At 36.9% G+C, this 18,141-nt stretch overlaps 1 protein-coding gene across 7 annotated transcripts in view; it reads left to right on the top strand.

Moving 5' to 3' along the window:
- Erbin (erbb2 interacting protein) overlaps nucleotides 1-18,141 on the top strand; it is a 107,917-nt gene that overhangs the window by 77,551 nt on the left and 12,225 nt on the right. For all 7 annotated transcript variants that reach the window (XM_036207213.1, XM_036207219.1, XM_036207218.1 and 4 more), the window contains exons 15-20: nucleotides 1,011-1,132; nucleotides 1,642-1,812; nucleotides 2,884-3,060; nucleotides 5,260-5,374; nucleotides 7,186-7,369; nucleotides 11,758-13,285. In XM_036207213.1, coding sequence (XP_036063106.1) covers nucleotides 1,011-1,132; nucleotides 1,642-1,812; nucleotides 2,884-3,060; nucleotides 5,260-5,374; nucleotides 7,186-7,369; nucleotides 11,758-13,285 — 2,297 coding nt within the window. The remainder of the gene's footprint in view (nucleotides 1-1,010; nucleotides 1,133-1,641; nucleotides 1,813-2,883; nucleotides 3,061-5,259; nucleotides 5,375-7,185; nucleotides 7,370-11,757; nucleotides 13,286-18,141) is intronic.

Below are 18,141 nucleotides of genomic sequence, written 5' to 3'. Positions count from 1 at the left end.
TAATTTTTTGTTTTGAGTAAGATGATCATTTTTATGGGCAAAAGTCTTGACTTTGTTTTGCATTGTATAACTTTTGTATAATTGTTGAATGAATCTTGTTTTTTGTTTGGTTGAGTTTCTCTATATAACAACCCAGGCTATCCTGGAACTCACAGAGATCCACCTGCCTCTGTTTCTCAAGTGTTGGGATTAAAGGTGTGAGCACCATACCCAGCTTGAAAGAATTATTTTAAGCTATTCCAGAAAACCTATATATGTCTTTGAAGTTTTAACATTCTATCTGATTGGGTAGAGAAAGATTTAGTTTGTATTAAATGTAAATTTTCCTTACATTTTTGTGTGGAAAGTGTATTTTTATTTACTTAGTGTAATTGATATTGTTTATAATGCATAATACAAAGATATCACCAGAGTAATTCATTTTTTTAATTTTATGTACATTGGTAGTATTTTGCCTGAACATCTATCTATGTGAGAGAGTCAGATCTGGGGACAGGAGTTATAAACAGTTGTGAGCTGCCATGTGGGTGCTGGGAATTGAACCTGGGTCCTCTGGAAGAGCAGCCAGTGCTCTAACAGCTGAGCCATCTCTCCAGCTCATTTTATTTTTTTAGCAAAATAACTTATTCTGCCATTGAACTCTTTTATTCCTCCATGCTTATTGGACTATTAATGTTATAAAGAATTCCAAAATTGGAAGATGTGGTAGCCTTACTATCTTAAAATGTTTAGGGTCTTACACAAAACCTGTGTATTTGTAGTGTTTAAATCAGCAACTTCATGAATCTTAGTGACAAAAACCTAATCAGCTTCTGGGAAATAAAAGTTGCAGTGGTTGTGGTAAAGACATCTTAAAACCAAAGCCTGATAAAACCAAACCCTGGAATTTGTTGCTGTTATCCTAGACCAGTTTTAACTGCCACAGACTTTCTATAATGTGGGCTATGAGTAAGTAACAGTTTCCTGTGATTCTTGTAAACGGTCGTCGTTTTTCTTCTGCTCGTCCCTAGTTCTGCTCATATCAGATAATGAAAGCTTTAACCCCGCGCTGTGGGAAGAGCAGAGGAAGCAGCGGGCCCAAGTGGCCTTCGAATGTGACGAGGACAAGGATGGAAGAGAGGCCCCCCCCAGGGTAAGTCTGTCAGGTGTTCTCGGGTGCTGACTGAAGTCTGTGCTGTGTACCTATAGTATGCTGTTTGTGGCTACAAAGGAGGACTGGATTCGTTGTGTGCCCTCAAAGCACTTACTAAACCAAATTGTTTCACCTATGAGAAAAATTGAGAGCATTACTAAAGTGCCATTAAAAGGTACATTTTGAGGAGAGATAGAACTCACTGGTGGAGCTCTTGCCTATCATGTAAAGGCCCAGAGTTTGATCGCCAGCACCAAGAGAAAGAGAAAACCAAACGAAACAACCGAATTTGAAAATAAAATATATATATATATATATATACATATATATATATGTATATGAATATATATATATATATGTATATATATATATGAATATAAATATAAGGGAAAACAGAATTTTTATAAATCCATACTCTTCACTGTCCTGTGAATTTCAGATGGGTTATACATTTAGTTCTGAGATTGATATTAGAAATGCTAATACTTCGTGTTTCTCTATTTCTCTAGGAAGGAAACTTAAAGAGATATCCAACACCATACCCAGATGAGCTTAAGAACATGGTCAAGACGGTTCAAACCATTGTACATAGGTTAAAAGATGAAGAGAGTAATGACGAGTCTGGGAGAGATATGAAACATGAAGATCAGCAAGTTGTAAATAGGGATATGGGTGTGAAGGTTAGAAGCTCAACTCCAAGTAACGATGTAAAGTGTTTGAAGATACCTCAAAATTGAGACAATTGATATGACGATCTGAACTATACATTACTTAATTTGTAGTTTTGTTCTCAGATGCCTAAGCTGTAGATTAACTTTTTGAATGCTCCAGTTTTTCTGGTTCTCTGACTATAGTTTATCTGAATAGTGTCAAGAAAGCCTTTAAAAGAGTCATTACCTGAACAAATCATAAGATATAATGATTGTCAGAGAACTATTCTGGAAGTACTCTTCCCTCCTAGTTTGATGACACTGATCCACTTTATTCTATTTTTTATTTTTATTTTTTGGTTTTTCGAGACAGGGTTTCTCTATGTAGCTTTGCGCCTTTCCTGGAACTCACTCTGTAGCCCAGGCTGGCCTCGAACTCACAGAGATCCGCCTTGCTCTGCCTCCTGAGTGCTGGGATTAAAAGCATGCGCCACCACTGCCTGGCGCACTTTATTCTAATTTTCAGTTAATTGCTTTTGCAGACATTTGACATTCCCTTGGAACATTTCAGAATTTTCTCAGTGCTACCCACCTCCCAAATAAAAGTTTTGTGATGTCATTAGAGTCACTGAATTCCACAGAAGGCAAAAATTATTAACTGATTCACTTGATACCTGTCTTCTAGAGGAAAAGTAACTTTCGCTAAATTATGTATTTTAATATAATCATGGCTTTCTATGGGCCATTTGCCCTCCATATGGACGTTTTATCTGTGATTCTAACTTACATGTTCACCCTTCATCCATCCTCCCTTCCTTTCTATTTTTTTTTTTTTTTCTTTTTTTTTTTCAAGAAAAGGTTCTCTGTGAAACAGTCCTGGCTGTCCTGGAACTCACTCTGTAGACCAGGCTGGTCTCAAACTCAGAGATCCACCTGCCTCTGCCTCCTGAGTGCTAGGATTAAAGGCGTGCACCACCACCGCCTGGCCACAGTTTCTTTAATATCAATTTATAATTGGAAGTTGATGTATTGCTTAAATTTTATGTAATACTTAATACAAAAATAGACATAAAACATATGAGGTCTTTATTTTCTATGTAGGCTTCAGAAAGTACTACAGTGAAAAGCAAACTTGATGAAGGAGAAAAGTCTATGAATTCTGTACAGAAGATGAGTGAGCCTGAAGCTGAGACCAGTCCTGGAAATTTACCAGTGACTGCAAATATGAAAGTCTCTGGGAACCTGAAGCATATTGTCAACCACGATGATGTTTTTGAGGTATGACTTTATTATGACATAATCATGAGAGTTTCCAATTTAGTATTTCATTAATGTTAACAATAGAAGCCTAATTGTATGATTACAGAAAATGCTGCAATCCTTGAAAAATTTCACACTGTGAGTAAATGACTTGTAGGTAAATTAGATTATGATGTGTTATATAAAATGAATAATTACAATTGCTTTTATTTCTTTATTTTTGTGATAGTGGGTGTCAAGCTCAAGTTCATTGTCTATAACAGGCCCATATTCTACCTCTCATCTCCCTTCCCAGATCTTGCTTTTGGTACTGTAACATCAAAATGAAAAAGTTAAAGACGTAGGTCAGTAGTAGAGCACTTTCCTAGCTTGAATTCAGCCCTGGAATCCATCCCTAGCACTGTGCAAAAAAAAGAAAAAGACCAAAACCTGAACAACAGAAGGTGGCTGTTATATCTATCCTCAATCATTTAGCTTATATAAGCATTCATCATTGAATGTTACTACTCTTGTTCAGTGTCTGAGAATGTAGATATAATTTCTCATATTGACTAAGTAAAAGCTATAGAACTTTTTTTAAAGGTTTTATTGAGAGATATCAAACCCTACACAGTTTACTGATTCAAAGCATATAATTCAGTGGCTTAAACAATTTACAGAGTTGTAAAGCCAGTCCACAGTTCCTAGCAGAATATTTTTATAACCACAGGAAGAAAAAGAAATCTCATACTTTTGTTCCTCTTCAGGCTCTGCATCCCCCTCACCTTTAAGCAACTAATACCTACTTTGCTTGTCCTTGGTATTTTGTATAAATGAAATCATACACTTAATAGGTTTTTGGTTTTTCTTTTGTATTGTTTAATGTGGGCAAGTGCCCACTGAGCCATCTCAGTGGCCTAATATGTGGTCTTTTATAATTTCTTTCTCTTAACATATTGAATTTCATTGTGATATCTCTCAGTAATGCATCTTATCCCTGTGGCTGAATAATATCCTATTGAATGTATACATCTCAGGTATAAAATGAGATTGCTAAACATATATGAAACTCTAAACTTTTTGAGACTTGATCTCAGTTTGTAGCCCCAGATGGTGTGGAGCTCACTGTGCAGCCCATGTTGGTATAACTTGTGGTATTACTCCTATATCAGCCTCTTTCATGCTGGGTTTATAGATGTGAATGACCATGCCTAGCTGGAACTCCATGGTGACTGGTTTTCTCTAAACTCCAGTTCCAGAGGCTCCAACATCCTCTTCTGGCCTCCATGGGTTTTGTACACAGACATACATACAGACAGGCAAAACACCCATAAATACACAATAAAAATAAGTACATCTTTAAAGATATGAATAGAGATTGACAAACTATTTCATTACAATAGACAGTATTTTTGTGTGCCAAGAACTGGAGCTGTCTTGTGAGTGCTGGAAAATGAACCCGTGTCCTCTGCAAGAGGGACAAGTGCTCTTAATTGCTGCACCGTCTCCACTGTGCATCCCTTTATTACAGCACTTATGAAAACATAAAAGTCCTTAGTAGTGTTTGGTTTTTTTCTTTTTCAGGGGAACAAGTTTTGTAAAGAATTTGCTTTAGTTTAATCTTAGTACCTAGGAATTAATTTAGCCAGCAGGAGAGCTGATTTCATGCATACCATATGATATCAAAATCTTTCTATTAATAGTTGTTAGCAAGTTATTTTCTTTGCTGGCACTACTCAGTAGTAGGTAATCTGGAACAATTGGTGGTGTATTGGTTGTAATAAACACAGACAGTAACAATCCGTTTTCAAATTCACAGTGATAGCAGTCCATCCTAGAAGATACCTTAGAAGCTAAGTATACTTAAGAGACTAAACTTGACAATTAGGGAGAGACTCTGGTGAGGGACTCTGTAAACTGACTCTTTCAAAGACAGGGCTGTGTTTTGCTCATTTTTGCCTGCTTGTAACCTCACATACCTCTAACACACAGTACCGATTTTACCTCCAAAAATGATACCGTAAATATGTGAATATGTTGTTAATAACTGCTCTAGTTTGTTGCTGTACTTGAAAAAGTGAAGTCATGCAGATTTTTGTCCACTGTTACCATTAAAAAGCAGTTTCATAACATGTTCTTAGTAATATACTTTGTTTTCCCTGTGATTTTTATGGTGTATTTATTCATTTAAAAAATGCAATATTTAATTTTTATATTTCCCCTTTTTCTTTATACTAGGAATCTGAAGAACTTTCTTCTGATGAAGAAATGAAAATGGCAGAGATGCGACCCCCATTAATTGAAACCTCGATTAACCAACCCAAAGTTGTAGCACTTAGTAATAACAAAAAAGGTTAGATGTTGAAGGGGAAAGCATCAGCACTGGAAATGGCCTAAATAAGATGTATTCATTCTATGGGAATAAGTTTTATTGAATGTCACATCATTGAAACATTTTGAAAACAAAATTTAAAACTGCTATTCCAAAATGTTCTTCTTATTTCCCGTTTTTTAAAGAAAGGTATCAGTAGTTCCTCCCTACACCCATGCAGACTTCGTGTGTAAAGGCATGGACATTAAAAGGAAATAATTATAGATTATAGTTCCATTTCTGTTGCTTATCTTCTAAATATGTTATCCTGTGTGCTTAATTTTATCCCGTATATATTTGACAAATTTGAATTACAATGAGGCTCATGAAGGATTTTACATAAAATACATAGCATAGTACCTGATACGTTTTAGATGCATATTATTTTATTCTTACCTATTCAGAATGGTATTAAACCCTCTTCCCCAGTTTTTGCCAACTAAGTTTTATGTAAGAAAATATTAGACTCTTAGAAATGAAGTAATTTGTAACGAACACCTATCTTGTCACACACACCTCTTCCAACTAGTGCCTGATTAGCTTTGCGTTATCTCTACCAAATGTTTATCCAGGCTGTTGCCTTCATAGCACTAATGATATTACCACGATGTTTTATAACGATACTTAGAAACTATTGAATACTTTACCAGTTGCTTAGATACTGCTGTGCTAAACAGTTGGGTGTCATAATAGCCCCATAAAAAGGACTTCAAAGGCAATCTAATGGTATATTTATAAATTAATAAACCAAGACTTGAGCCAGGCGGTGGCGGCACATGCCTTTACTTTAATCTCAGCACTCGGGAGGCAGAGGCAGGCGGATCTCTGTGAGTTCGAGGCCATCCTGGGCTACAGAGTTAGTTCCAGGAAAGGTGCAAAGCTACACAGAGAAACCCAGTCTTGAAAAACCAAAAAAAAGAAACCAAGATTCAGGTACCTTGAGGTTGGGATTACTAGACCATTTGAGCCATGCTTGTAAGAAAAACAAACATACCTTCAATTCATATGCTGCTCTATGGCTATGTCTGGGTTTACTAATTCTTTGATTTGCCTAGAATTGAGTTTTTTAAAAAGAGCTTTTTTAATAACTGTTTTCAAAACTGCTTTTTACACTTATGCCTTAGCGGAATGTAAATACTGGTTTGTTTTGTTTTTTTTCATTGTTAGGTAAACAGCCATCTTACATACTCAGAGATTACCACTTTATAAGCAGTTCTTTGAGGTTGGAGAAATACAGAGGACCCATGTTTGGTTCCCAGCACTCATGTTGGGTGGCTCACTTTGTTACTTCAGCTCCAGGGGAAATGATACCTCTGACCTCTGTGGATATTGCACTCAAATGCACATACATACATAGATATAAATATAAAAATAAAAAACTATAGGGAGGTTATAAACGATTAAGTATATTTTTTAAAGATTTATTTATTCATTTATCTATCTATCTATCTATCTATCTATCTATCTATCTATTATGTATGTACCATGTATGACTGGAGGCCAGAAGAGGGCACAAGATCCCATTACAGATGGTTGTAGCCTTTGTAAACTGTCCATTGATTATATCAGTAAGCTAAATCAAATCTTAGGTACCCTTAACTTTGATTGCATTAAGAAAATGATACCACTACTTTAAAATTCTTTAATTTTTATATATATTTAGGATTTAATTTTCAGATATGTCTCTGATTATCTTATCTACTTATCACCTTGTACATAGAATCAATACAAAAACTTTCCATTAATTCTTATTAAACTTACTATTGCTCTTAAATATTCTGTTGTTGTTTCAGATGATGCAAAGGATACAGATTCTTTGTCAGATGAAGTCACACACAATAGCAATCAGAATAACAGCAATTGTTCTTCTCCATCTCGGATGTCTGACTCAGTTTCTCTGAATACTGACAGCAGTCAAGACACCTCACTCTGTTCTCCAGTGAAACAAACATCTATGGATAGTAACTCCAAAATCAGGTTCGTGAACATGTAATAAGATTATTTACTTACATAATAAATAGAAATATTACAAATAATAAATATAGGACTAAACATAAGTGTTTTCACAAATGTTATGCAAGTGACTTAGGTAATATATTTCTTCCATTTTGAAACTGATTGATTAGTGGTTATACAGTTCTAATTTAAAATAGCTTTTTTTTTTTAGTTGAGAAAGAAACAACAAAATATAGTAGGTTCTTAATCTCTAGGTGAAATGAACAAACATAAGTATTTCAAGGTGTTAGAACATATAAACAGCCAATTTAAGGAAGTTCAGAGATTGAAAGATTTTTTAATTTTAGAAATCATGTTAATTACATTCTGTTGCTATGATAAAATGTCATGACCAAAAGCAGTTTATGGAAGAAATGGTTTATTTTGGCTTACAGTTCCAGAGGGAGTGTCTCTAATGGTTAGAGAAGCATGGCAGTAGTCAGCTGGAGTAGGAAGCTGAGAGATCACACCTCCAGCCATATGCAGAAAGCAAAGAGGTCAAACTGGAAGCGGCGTAAAGCTATAAATTCTCAAGCCCACTCCTATGATCCAGCAATGCTCCTTTCCCTGTCCGCCATAGGCTCATGGCCATATCATAATGTAGAGTGCATATAAGTCAATTTTTAAAGTTCTCATGGTCTTTAACAGTCTTAACACAATTCAAAAGTCTGGTCTCTTCAGAGACTCAGGACAATCTCTTAACTGTGACATTCCAACCTATAAAGCTTAAAAAAACAAAAACTGTACTTCCAGCATACTATGGCATGGAATATACAGTACCATTCTAGGAGGGAGGAATGAGGTCGTAGCGAGGGAACACTGAAGTAAAGCAAGCCCAAAACTCAGCAGAGCAAACTCCAAGTCCCACAACTCCATGTCTGGTGTCAAGTTCTGCCTGTCTAGCTTTGTGGCCTATGCATACATCTTTTTGTATACATCTCTCCGTAATCAGCTCTTGGCAGATGTCTCGTGATTCTGGTGTGTCCAACAGTTTGGAGTTTCTATTGCAACCCAGGCTTTGCTTTCAGAGTTTCATGCAATGGCCTTCCATGGCCCTTTCACAGCAACTCCAGCCTTGCCAAACTTTGCCTGTCCTCAGTGGCTCTCTGCAACTATATAGGAGGAATCCATGGCCACCTGACTCCTACAATTTCATGCCATGGATGGCATTGGCAAGTTAAATTGACAGCTTGAGATGGGCCCTTGATGCCTCATTCCACATTAGTAGCATCTTTTATATGTTAAGCAATTGCTTTCTGGGAGCAGAAAACCTCTTAGGTTTCTTTCCTGAGTTGGAAGCCTAGCTGAGTGGGGTCTTGCCCTGAGGGGCACCCTTCTCATTATTCTAGTGCAGAGCAGGGCACTGTCCTTAATGGTGATATCTCTAGAACAATTACATCCCCTTCTCTAGCACTTGCATTGGCTGTAATATTAAGTTTTCTGGTGTTCTATTCTCTCCAAACAGTACATTTTTCATTTCTTTTGTTCTATTTGCTGTTTTTCATTATAGACTTGTATAAAGATTAATCAATAGTAACTATGTCAGAGACTGAACATCATACTATCTTGAAATTTTATGCCCCAAGAAAATTAGTTCATTACTTTTGTTTTGTTTTTAGATAGAATCTTACCACATAACCTTGGCTAACCTTGAACTCGCAGAGATCCTCCTGCTTCAGCCTCCCTTGTACTGGAATCAGAGGTGTACATAGCCATAGCTGGATATTACTTAGTTTAACATCGGGCAAGTTCTTAGGACAGAGAAGGCAGCCAAACTCTTTGCCAACATGCCAGCGGATGGCCAGTAGCGCAGGAGCTAAGACAGTTCTTGAGCAGGACCTCTCCCTTCCTCAGCTCTTTCAGCACTGCAGTCTCCAGGTTCTCCTAGAGTGACCTGTACTCTGCTTCATTTTTAGTACAGCTTTCAGCAGTTCTCCGCAGTCCTCCAGTAATAGCCTGCTCAGAGTCTTTACAGCTGCCCACTCCCTGGGGCCATCTTCTTTCTGTTTTTGTGATAAAATACCGTGACCAAACAGGATGTATGGGGAAAGCTGATGTGTGTTTATGGTTCCTAAGTGAGAGTTTTTAATGTGGAGGCGAGTCTTGGCAGCAGGCAGCTGAGAGATCACATCTCTAACCAAAGCTAGAAAGCAAAGAGCAAATTGGAAATGAGACAAGGCTATAAACTCTTAAAGCTGGTCCCTAATAACGGGCTTCTTTTGGAAAGACCTCACGTCCTAAAGTTCCCCCAAATAGCATCGTCGACTAGAGACCAAGTGCCCCCACACCTGAGCCTATGTGGGGCATGTCTCATTTAGACACCATGGAAATACTGGACCATTCTAAGGAAGTGCCATTGAGAATTCATTCAGATCCTCTTGTGTGGTGCTATATATTGTCCTCAATTTTGTTAGGAAAACTTTTGAAAGAAAGCTGTATGTAAACTTAAAGTCTCTTACTCTGGGTTCAGTAGAAGATTAAAAGTCATTTTATTATTTAAGCTTTCAAGAAACTTGGTCATCTTTAGTCCACACACTTGGGAGGCAGAGGCAGGAGGATCTCTGTGAGTTCAAGGCCAGGATGGTCTACAGAGCTAACCTACACAGAGAAACCTTGTCTTGGAAAAAAAGGGAGGGGGGGGAACTTGGTTATGAGAGTTAATCAAAACAAGACAATGCTATCTAACTGTGGATTCAGTTTGTAAGCTAGAAGTCTACTTGAGGGAAAGATTTGGGCAGCTACTGAACCACATTCTGGTTTTACAGATATTTTAAACCATGACTAGAGTTACACTGTTATTAACTTGCAGACATATTAAGTAAAAACTGTTCTTGACTTACTGTAAAAAGAATACTAATATTCTCCCTGAATATGATTTCAAATATTACATAATCCGTTCTCTTAATTTTATAGTATAGGCCTAGTAAAATGCTGATTTTATAATCACTTCCACATTAAAGAACATACTTAATTTGTTGAAATATGAAACTTTGCTAATGTTATTGTTGGAAAGTAGTATGGATAAATCATCCTTTTATATAATAAAAGTATTAAACAAGGAGTATAGGAGTACATTTTATATGCTTTTTTAGTAGTGAACTGCAATTTTAGTGTAGTGCCAAGGACTGGATATTATCTATTCTATACCACCTAGTAGAAATAAAATATTTTCTATAGTTTTAGAATGGCACATTTATGAAATATTTGCCAAATAACATTGTACTACTGAGTAATGATTATGTAGTTTCTCTTTTGATCCCTTTATGAACTTAGGTGTTTATATAGTTGTTTTAGTTTAACTTAATTGTTTATATATTCGGATTTAATAACCACTTGTTAAGAATGGTAGCCTATTATTAATGCAGTTAATGTAAAGCTTCAGAATTACTTGTGAAATAGTCCTATGCCATTTACTTAATCACTCAAGTTACTGTCTGACTCTAAATGTAGCTTTCCCACATTTGTGAAACAAGACAGAAGATACACCATTCTGTTCATGTTCTTAGCTTAGCCCTGGTAACCTATTTTGTAAAAAGTTTGATTGAACATTGTGATGAAAATTAATCTGTTGGCGGAGTTTTCCTGTGTCCCTGAGGTTGCTTCCCAGATAACGAGCACAGAGACTTAATATTATAAATGCTCGGCCAACAGTTCAGGCTTGTTACTAGCTAACTCTTACATTTTAAACTAACGCATATTTCTTTCTACCCTCTGCCATGTGGCTCATGGCTTGTTACCTCATTTCCTACACATCCTGCTTCCTCTGCATCTGCTGGCATCTCCTCTGACTCTGCCCTTCTTCATCCCATCATCTTTAGTTTGGTTGTTCCACCTATACTTCCTGCCTGGCTACTGGCAAGTCAGCTTTTTATTAAACCAGTTTGAGTGACAAATCTGTACCCTACAAAAGGATTATTCCACAGCATTAACCTTTTTTTTTTTAAAGATTCATTTGTTTATTATGTATACAGAAGAGGGCACCAGATCTCATTACAAGTGGTTGTGAGCCACCATGTGGTTGCTGGAAATTGAACTCAGGACCTCTGGAAGAGCAGTCAGTGCTCTTAACCTCTGTGTCATCTCTTCAGCCAGCATTAATCTTGATATTTAGCTGTTTTACTTATTTTTCTAACTTAATATAATTCTCTACTACCTGACAAAGTTTTTTATTTAACTGATAAAAAACCACAAAACTTGTACATATCAATAGGTTATAGTGATGTTTTAATATTTGTATATTATAATTAAGGTCTTCATCTGGCACTATCAATTATTTAACTTGTGTTCAATACATATCAAATAGTTATTAATGACTCTGTTACCAGGAAAACTTGTCTTTATTACTTTCTCATAAAATTATTTTATTTTAGGCAAGAAGATGAAAATTTTAACAGCCTTTTACAAAATGGAGATATTTTAAACAGTTCACCAGAAGAAAAATTCAAAGTTAATGATAAAAAGGATTTTAAGTTGCCTGAATATGATTTGAATATTGAAGAGCGATTAGTTCTGATTGAAAAAGATGACTCAAGAGTTGCATCTGATGAATCTCACCAGTTAGATCATATCAACATGAATCTTAATAAACTTGTGACAAATAATACATTCCAGCCAGAAATAAAGGAAAGATCAAAGACACAGGATATAGGCTCTTTAAGTAGTCATTCTCAAAGTGAAGCTCCGCACACAGAAAATGGAAATAAGTATCCGAATTTGGAATCCATAAATAAGATAAATGGTCTTTCTGAGGAAGTTGCACAGTCTGCCAGTAGGATTGAACCACAGAACTCCAGTTCTGCTGACGTGAGTATTTCTAAAAGCACTGAAGATCTCTCCCCTCAGAGAAGTGGTCCAGTCGGGTCTGTCGTGAAATCTCATAGTATAACGAACATGGAGACTGGAGGCTTAAAGATCTATGACATTCTTTGTGATGATGATCCTCAGCCACCAAGTGCAGCAGTTAAAATCGCCTCGGCCGTGGATGGGAAAAACATAGTCAGGAGCAAGTCTGCTACACTGCTATATGACCAGCCCCTGCAGGTGTTTACTGCTTCTTCCTCGTCTTCTGACCTAATGGCAGGTACAAAGGCGCTTTTCAGGTTTGATTCAAATCACAACCCTGAAGATCCAGATATGATAAGACCTCCCATAGTAACTGGCCCACAGTCTACACCTCAACTCTATGGTCCTCCGCAGTATAATGTCCAGTACAGTGGCACTGCTACAGTCAAAGACAGTTTGTGGCACCCTAAAGAGAATTCACAACTAGATCCTGTCAGTTTTCCTCCTCAGCGCCTTCCTAGATCAGAGAGTGCAGAAAATCACAGTTACGCAAAGCATTCTGCCAATATGAATTTCTCTAACCATAACAATGTTAGAGCCAATACTGCATACCATTTACATCAGAGACTTGCTCCAGCCAGACATGGAGAAATGTGGGCTATCTCCCCAAATGACCGGCTAGTTCCAACAGGAAGTCGGACTGCAGTTCAGCGACAGAGTAGTGTGTCTTCAGCAGCTTCTATAAATCTTGGTGATCCTGGTCTCACAAGGCGCACTCACATTTCTGAAGGAGATTATCTATCATACAGAGAGTTACATTCAGTGGGAAGAACACCAATGATGTCAGGATCACAGAGACCTCTTTCTGCACGAGCATACAGCATTGATGGCCCAAATACTTCGAGGCCTCAGAGTGCCCGCCCCTCTATTAACGAAATACCAGAGAGAACTATGTCAGTTAGTGATTTCAATTACTCACGGACTAGTCCTTCAAAAAGACCAAACGCAAGGGTTGGCTCTGAACATTCTTTGTTAGATCCTCCAGGAAAAAGTAAAGTTCCTCATGACTGGCGAGAACAAGTACTTCGACATATTGAGGCCAAAAAGTTAGAAAAGGTAATTGATCATGTTTTTTTAACTCCCTTTCTGAATTTATTTATTTTTCCTTAGAAATGGTTCATCCTTTGTTTTTAATCAGTGAAATAAGACAGTCTGAATTTTATCTACTTACAATCTAGGTGTTTTTCCCTGTTGCTAGAACAGAGTTTTATATTTAACCTTCAGCTAGGACAAGTGCGATGGGTGTGCACGCTGCTTTCTTACCCCTCGACGTCTCTGGTGGTCACGTTGTCTCCTCGTGCTTACATGCGTCTTTTAGCCGTACATGCATACTAGATACAATACATATAGACAACCATGTTCAGTGTTTTCTGAACTGATTACTACCAGTGATGATTATGTAAATATTGTAAGAAAATACCAGTTTACTGAATAATTACTAAAATTAACAGGAAATTCATTTGCACACATAAATATTTCATCAAAAACATTCTTCTCCAGTCTACATTAAATAAACTAACAACATCACTGACACAGATGACTCTGGCATGGTGTTTATTCTTACCTTTGCTGGATTGCATTTCTGAGGTACTTGAACAACTCACTTGAGTATTTTGGGAACTATAATACAACTTGGAAATGTTGGTAAAATAACTAATGCTTGTGTTCATCTCATAACCTTGTTTGTAAATCTGTGTCTTTTGAAAGGGTACATTGATAGTGGCCCAAATGTATAAAATATAATCTTTTAGCCAGGCATGGTGTCATACACCTGTAACTGTAGTACTTAGGCATCTGCAGGAGGATTACCAGTTTGAAGCCAGCCTAGAATACATAGACTTTGTTTCCCTTCCCACTCCCACCCAAAGATGTTTTGTTCAGACTCAGCTTTATATATCTCTCTGGGTTTTATTTTAGAAGTTATCATTTCTCTATTTATTAAATATATAATGTTTTTAAATGCAGCTGAACGTATCTAGTCTATTTTCTAAATTCTTTAATTTTTTAAGAAAAATGCATAAAGTATGGTTATTACCTTCTATCCAATTGTATTAAGTCTCAGCCTGTAATTGTTAGATTTTTAGCCTGTAATCTGTCAGCTGTAGCTCCTTCATCTTTCCTGTTTGCTATAACTCTAACTCGCTGTTGAATTTGTATGCATTTTGCTGGGAATTTGAAAATTTCTTAATCTGCGATGAGGAGGAACACGGCTCTAATTTATAATAAACTTGTGTTGTCCATGTAGAAGGGGATTTTAGAGAGAAAGCTCTTGTCAAAGAGACTCGGGTGAGAGTGCGTGAGCTGCTTGTCAATAGGGCTGATATAGAGGGATGAATTCAAGAGACTTTGGAAGTAGACACCCACAAGGTTTGTTTCTAGTTGAATATTCCTGTAACTAGTCACTGTGCATGAGGGACAAAACGTGAAGGCTTGTGCTTTGCCTAAGTGGGCTATTGGAAATTCCACTATTACTGGAGATGAGGAGGGGATGCGGGTACAGAGGAAGGTTTTTATTTGGTGTAGTTTACATCATAATTGGCTGATTCTCCCACTATTCTGTGTGTCTGGACTTCAGTAAATATGAAGCAAGTAGCATCTAGCTCATTGTTGAGTGTGCCTTTTAACTTTTTTGTTTTTTACTGTGTAGAATATGTATTTATAAATTTGATAAACAGTTTCTTAGAAAATATGTGACAGCTTTATAGTTGTGTCCTGAAAGCCAACAGTTAATTCAGTGGATTAATGAAATAGAAGACTTGTAAGAAAGGAAACCGGAAGACTGGATTTAAACCCAAAGCTGACTAGAGGGAGCGAGGGAGGGAGAGAGATTAAATTTTCTCATCAGCTGTGCACCTCTGTAATCATAGCCCTTGGTGGGTAGAGACAGGAATTCAGGGTCTGCCTGGAGCTACATGATACCCTGTCTCAAAAACGAACAGTTTTTCTCAGGTAAGAAAGCTGAGAACAGGGAGAGACAAGGCCTTCACCTTGGCTGAATTAGGGACTTACTTATTTTTGAGAAAATTTGATAGTGTGTGGGTTGAGTTATAGAAATAGAATGTCCTAACAGTTAAGTTTACTAGTACTCACACAGTGCCAGGAGGCATAGTTAGTATAGCTTGTATAAAATAGTTCTAAACTTACACAGAACCGTAAGATACTCTTATCACCACATTAAAAATTGTTTTTGAGATTATAATATATATATAATATAATGATAATTTTCCCCTTCCTGTTCCTCCCTTCCAATCCTCTCATATGCTCCTCCGAACACTTTCAAATTCATGTCCTCTTTTTAATTTGTTATTATGTGCATCTGTGTATACACGTGTTTATTCTTAAATAGAACCTGCTCATTTCATAACAATGTTACTTGTAGGTATGTTTTCAGGTCTGACTATTTGGTACTGGACAGTCAGGTGGTGTCCTCTTCCCTGGGGAAGACTCCCTCTCCAACTCCCCACTTTCCTTAGTTCCTGTAGTTCTTTATATCACCACATTTTATGAAGGAAATTGAGGGTCAGAACAGCTGAGTAACTAGCCCAGGATAACCCATGTTATGTCTCAGGAAGGGAATCATTTTAAAGGCCCGGGAGGAAATTGTCAGTATGATACAATGAATGATAGGCCATTTTTTGTAACGAACTGACAATTGATAATGATCGAAGAAGCATTTTAGGATTTCCCAGGCAAATGTGTTCAGAATGAATTGATGATTCATACCTCACTTAAGATTATGGCTTTTGTAGAGATGAACTTGCAAGACATGTTAATGTAATTTTAAAAAATGTTTTAATTACATTGTGAGTGTGTGTGTGTGTGTGTGTGTGTGTGTGTGTGTGTGTGTGTGTGTACACGCCTACACAGTCATCAGAGGAAAACTTTCAGGGATCCCGGGGGTCAGGCATGGTGGTACAAGCACCTGTATCCTCACTAACCTAAAATACCCTTTAGTGTCTTGGATGAAAGAAAGAAATTTAAAAACTGTACTTAATATCAACTTTTTTTTTTTTACTCCTAATAGTTTTGAGAATGGAGTTTTTAAAGCATTGTGATGCAGTGTGGAGATTTGGCAAGTTATAGCTCACTTGATTTTGAGTTAATTGAATTTGATGTGATAATATGGCATGTAGTTATTTCTAGCCTTTATTATAGTACAGAAACATACTTTATTTTCTTGTGTTCAAAATGTTCTAAAAGCATTACATAAGATTCTGGAAGTTGCCTTTTTTATTTATAGAATAAAAATTGCTGTACTCTGGGAATTTTTCATTAGTGAGAATAGTAGCATATGTAGGCAATATGAGTACTTCATAATGGTGCTACTAATTAGCTACTTTAATAGCAACAAGATTTAGACTGTAAACTTGAAATAATTGGTTCAAGATGTTGGAGGATAGTAAAGGACCCCTGTTCCTTCCTTACACATATGGTAATTCAAGATGGTAGAGGAGGCAGCATGGGAAAATGCTTCCCTTACCTTTTGAGGTATTATAATTTTTTGCTTTGCACAGAAGATAATAGTTTATTGAAGTATATGGGTTTATGACCTTTTAGCTATAACCCTCTCCTTTATCCATTAAAAAAAACTGTACTAGGAATTCAAACACATGAAACAGATTTTACTCTGAAGATTTCACCACTGACTTAATTAAACTAACAAGGAAAGTTTGAAAGGAATTAAACTGGGTGGTTGTGACACACCTTTAATCCCAACACTCTGGAGGCAGAGGCAGGTGGATCACTGTGAGTTCAAGGCTAGTTTTCTGTCAGAGTTGAATTATCACTAATACCAGTATTTGCTTATATCCCTACCTGTATAAAAACTGAGATATGAAGTCCCCAAACCATATTATATTAAAACAAAGTGGTCATTGTCTAATTTACTTAATCTTGTTAGATGGTAGGTGTCCATCTAGGACAGTGGTTCTCAACCTGTGGTTACAACCCCTTGGGGACTGCATATCAGATACTAACATTATGATTCATAACAGTAGCAATATTACTGTTAGGAAGTAGCAATGAAATAGTTTTATGGATGGGGTCAGCACGACATGAGGAACTGTAGTTAAGAGTTGCAGCATTAGGAAGGTTGAGCATCACTCTTCTCAGTCTTGGCTACCACTGAGGTTTGTACTCAGCCCTGTTTTCTTGCTGTTAGATAACCATCAGCAATATTGAATAACAGTGTCTAGGACATTGTGCCTAGCATTTAATCAAGTTAACATGTTAAAATCAATACCTTAGAATCTACAAAACAGCCTGGCAAATTTAGCTCAGTGGTAGAGCGCTTGCCTAGCAAGCGCAAGGCCCTGGATTCAATCCTCAGCTGAAAAAAAGCCTATCCACCAGAATCTACAAAATAACCAAGGAGTAGTAATTTTATAAATCTTTTTTCCTTTTGGAAGCTTGCGTTATTTCTTGGTAGTAGTTATCAACTTCAAAAATCTAGAGAAGGTACTTATTTCCTAAGAGTAATATGTAAATGCTTGTTATTATTACATTTCTCTATTTTAATAGCATTCCATGCCTAAAATACAGTTTTCCTATTTTAGCCATCAAGCCCCATCCACACTGAAAAGCAGCAGCTAATAATAAGTCTAGGAATGATGAAAGTCAGCAGTGTATTTATTAAGGTGCATCTTAAATTCTTGGGTCAGATACAAGGGTCTTCATAAAAACCCAGACTGAGGAAGGATACTATCATTGGACCACCACTAACTCTAGGATGCAATAACTATTTGTTTGAATGGGATTTTTTGTTGTTGTTGTTTTGTTTTTTTTGTTGTTTTTTTCGAGACAGGGTTTCTCTGTGTAGCTTCGTGCTTTCCTGGAACTCACTTGGTAGCCCAGGCTGGCCTTGAACTCACAGAGATCCACCTGGCTCTGCCTCCTGAGTGCTGGGATTAAAG

Source organism: Onychomys torridus, chromosome 15, assembly GCF_903995425.1.
Source record: "Onychomys torridus chromosome 15, mOncTor1.1, whole genome shotgun sequence".
In the NCBI taxonomy this organism is placed as follows: domain Eukaryota; kingdom Metazoa; phylum Chordata; class Mammalia; order Rodentia; family Cricetidae; genus Onychomys; species Onychomys torridus.
Note: the sequence above shows the minus strand (reverse complement) of the source record. Positions and strands in the feature narration are given on the sequence as shown.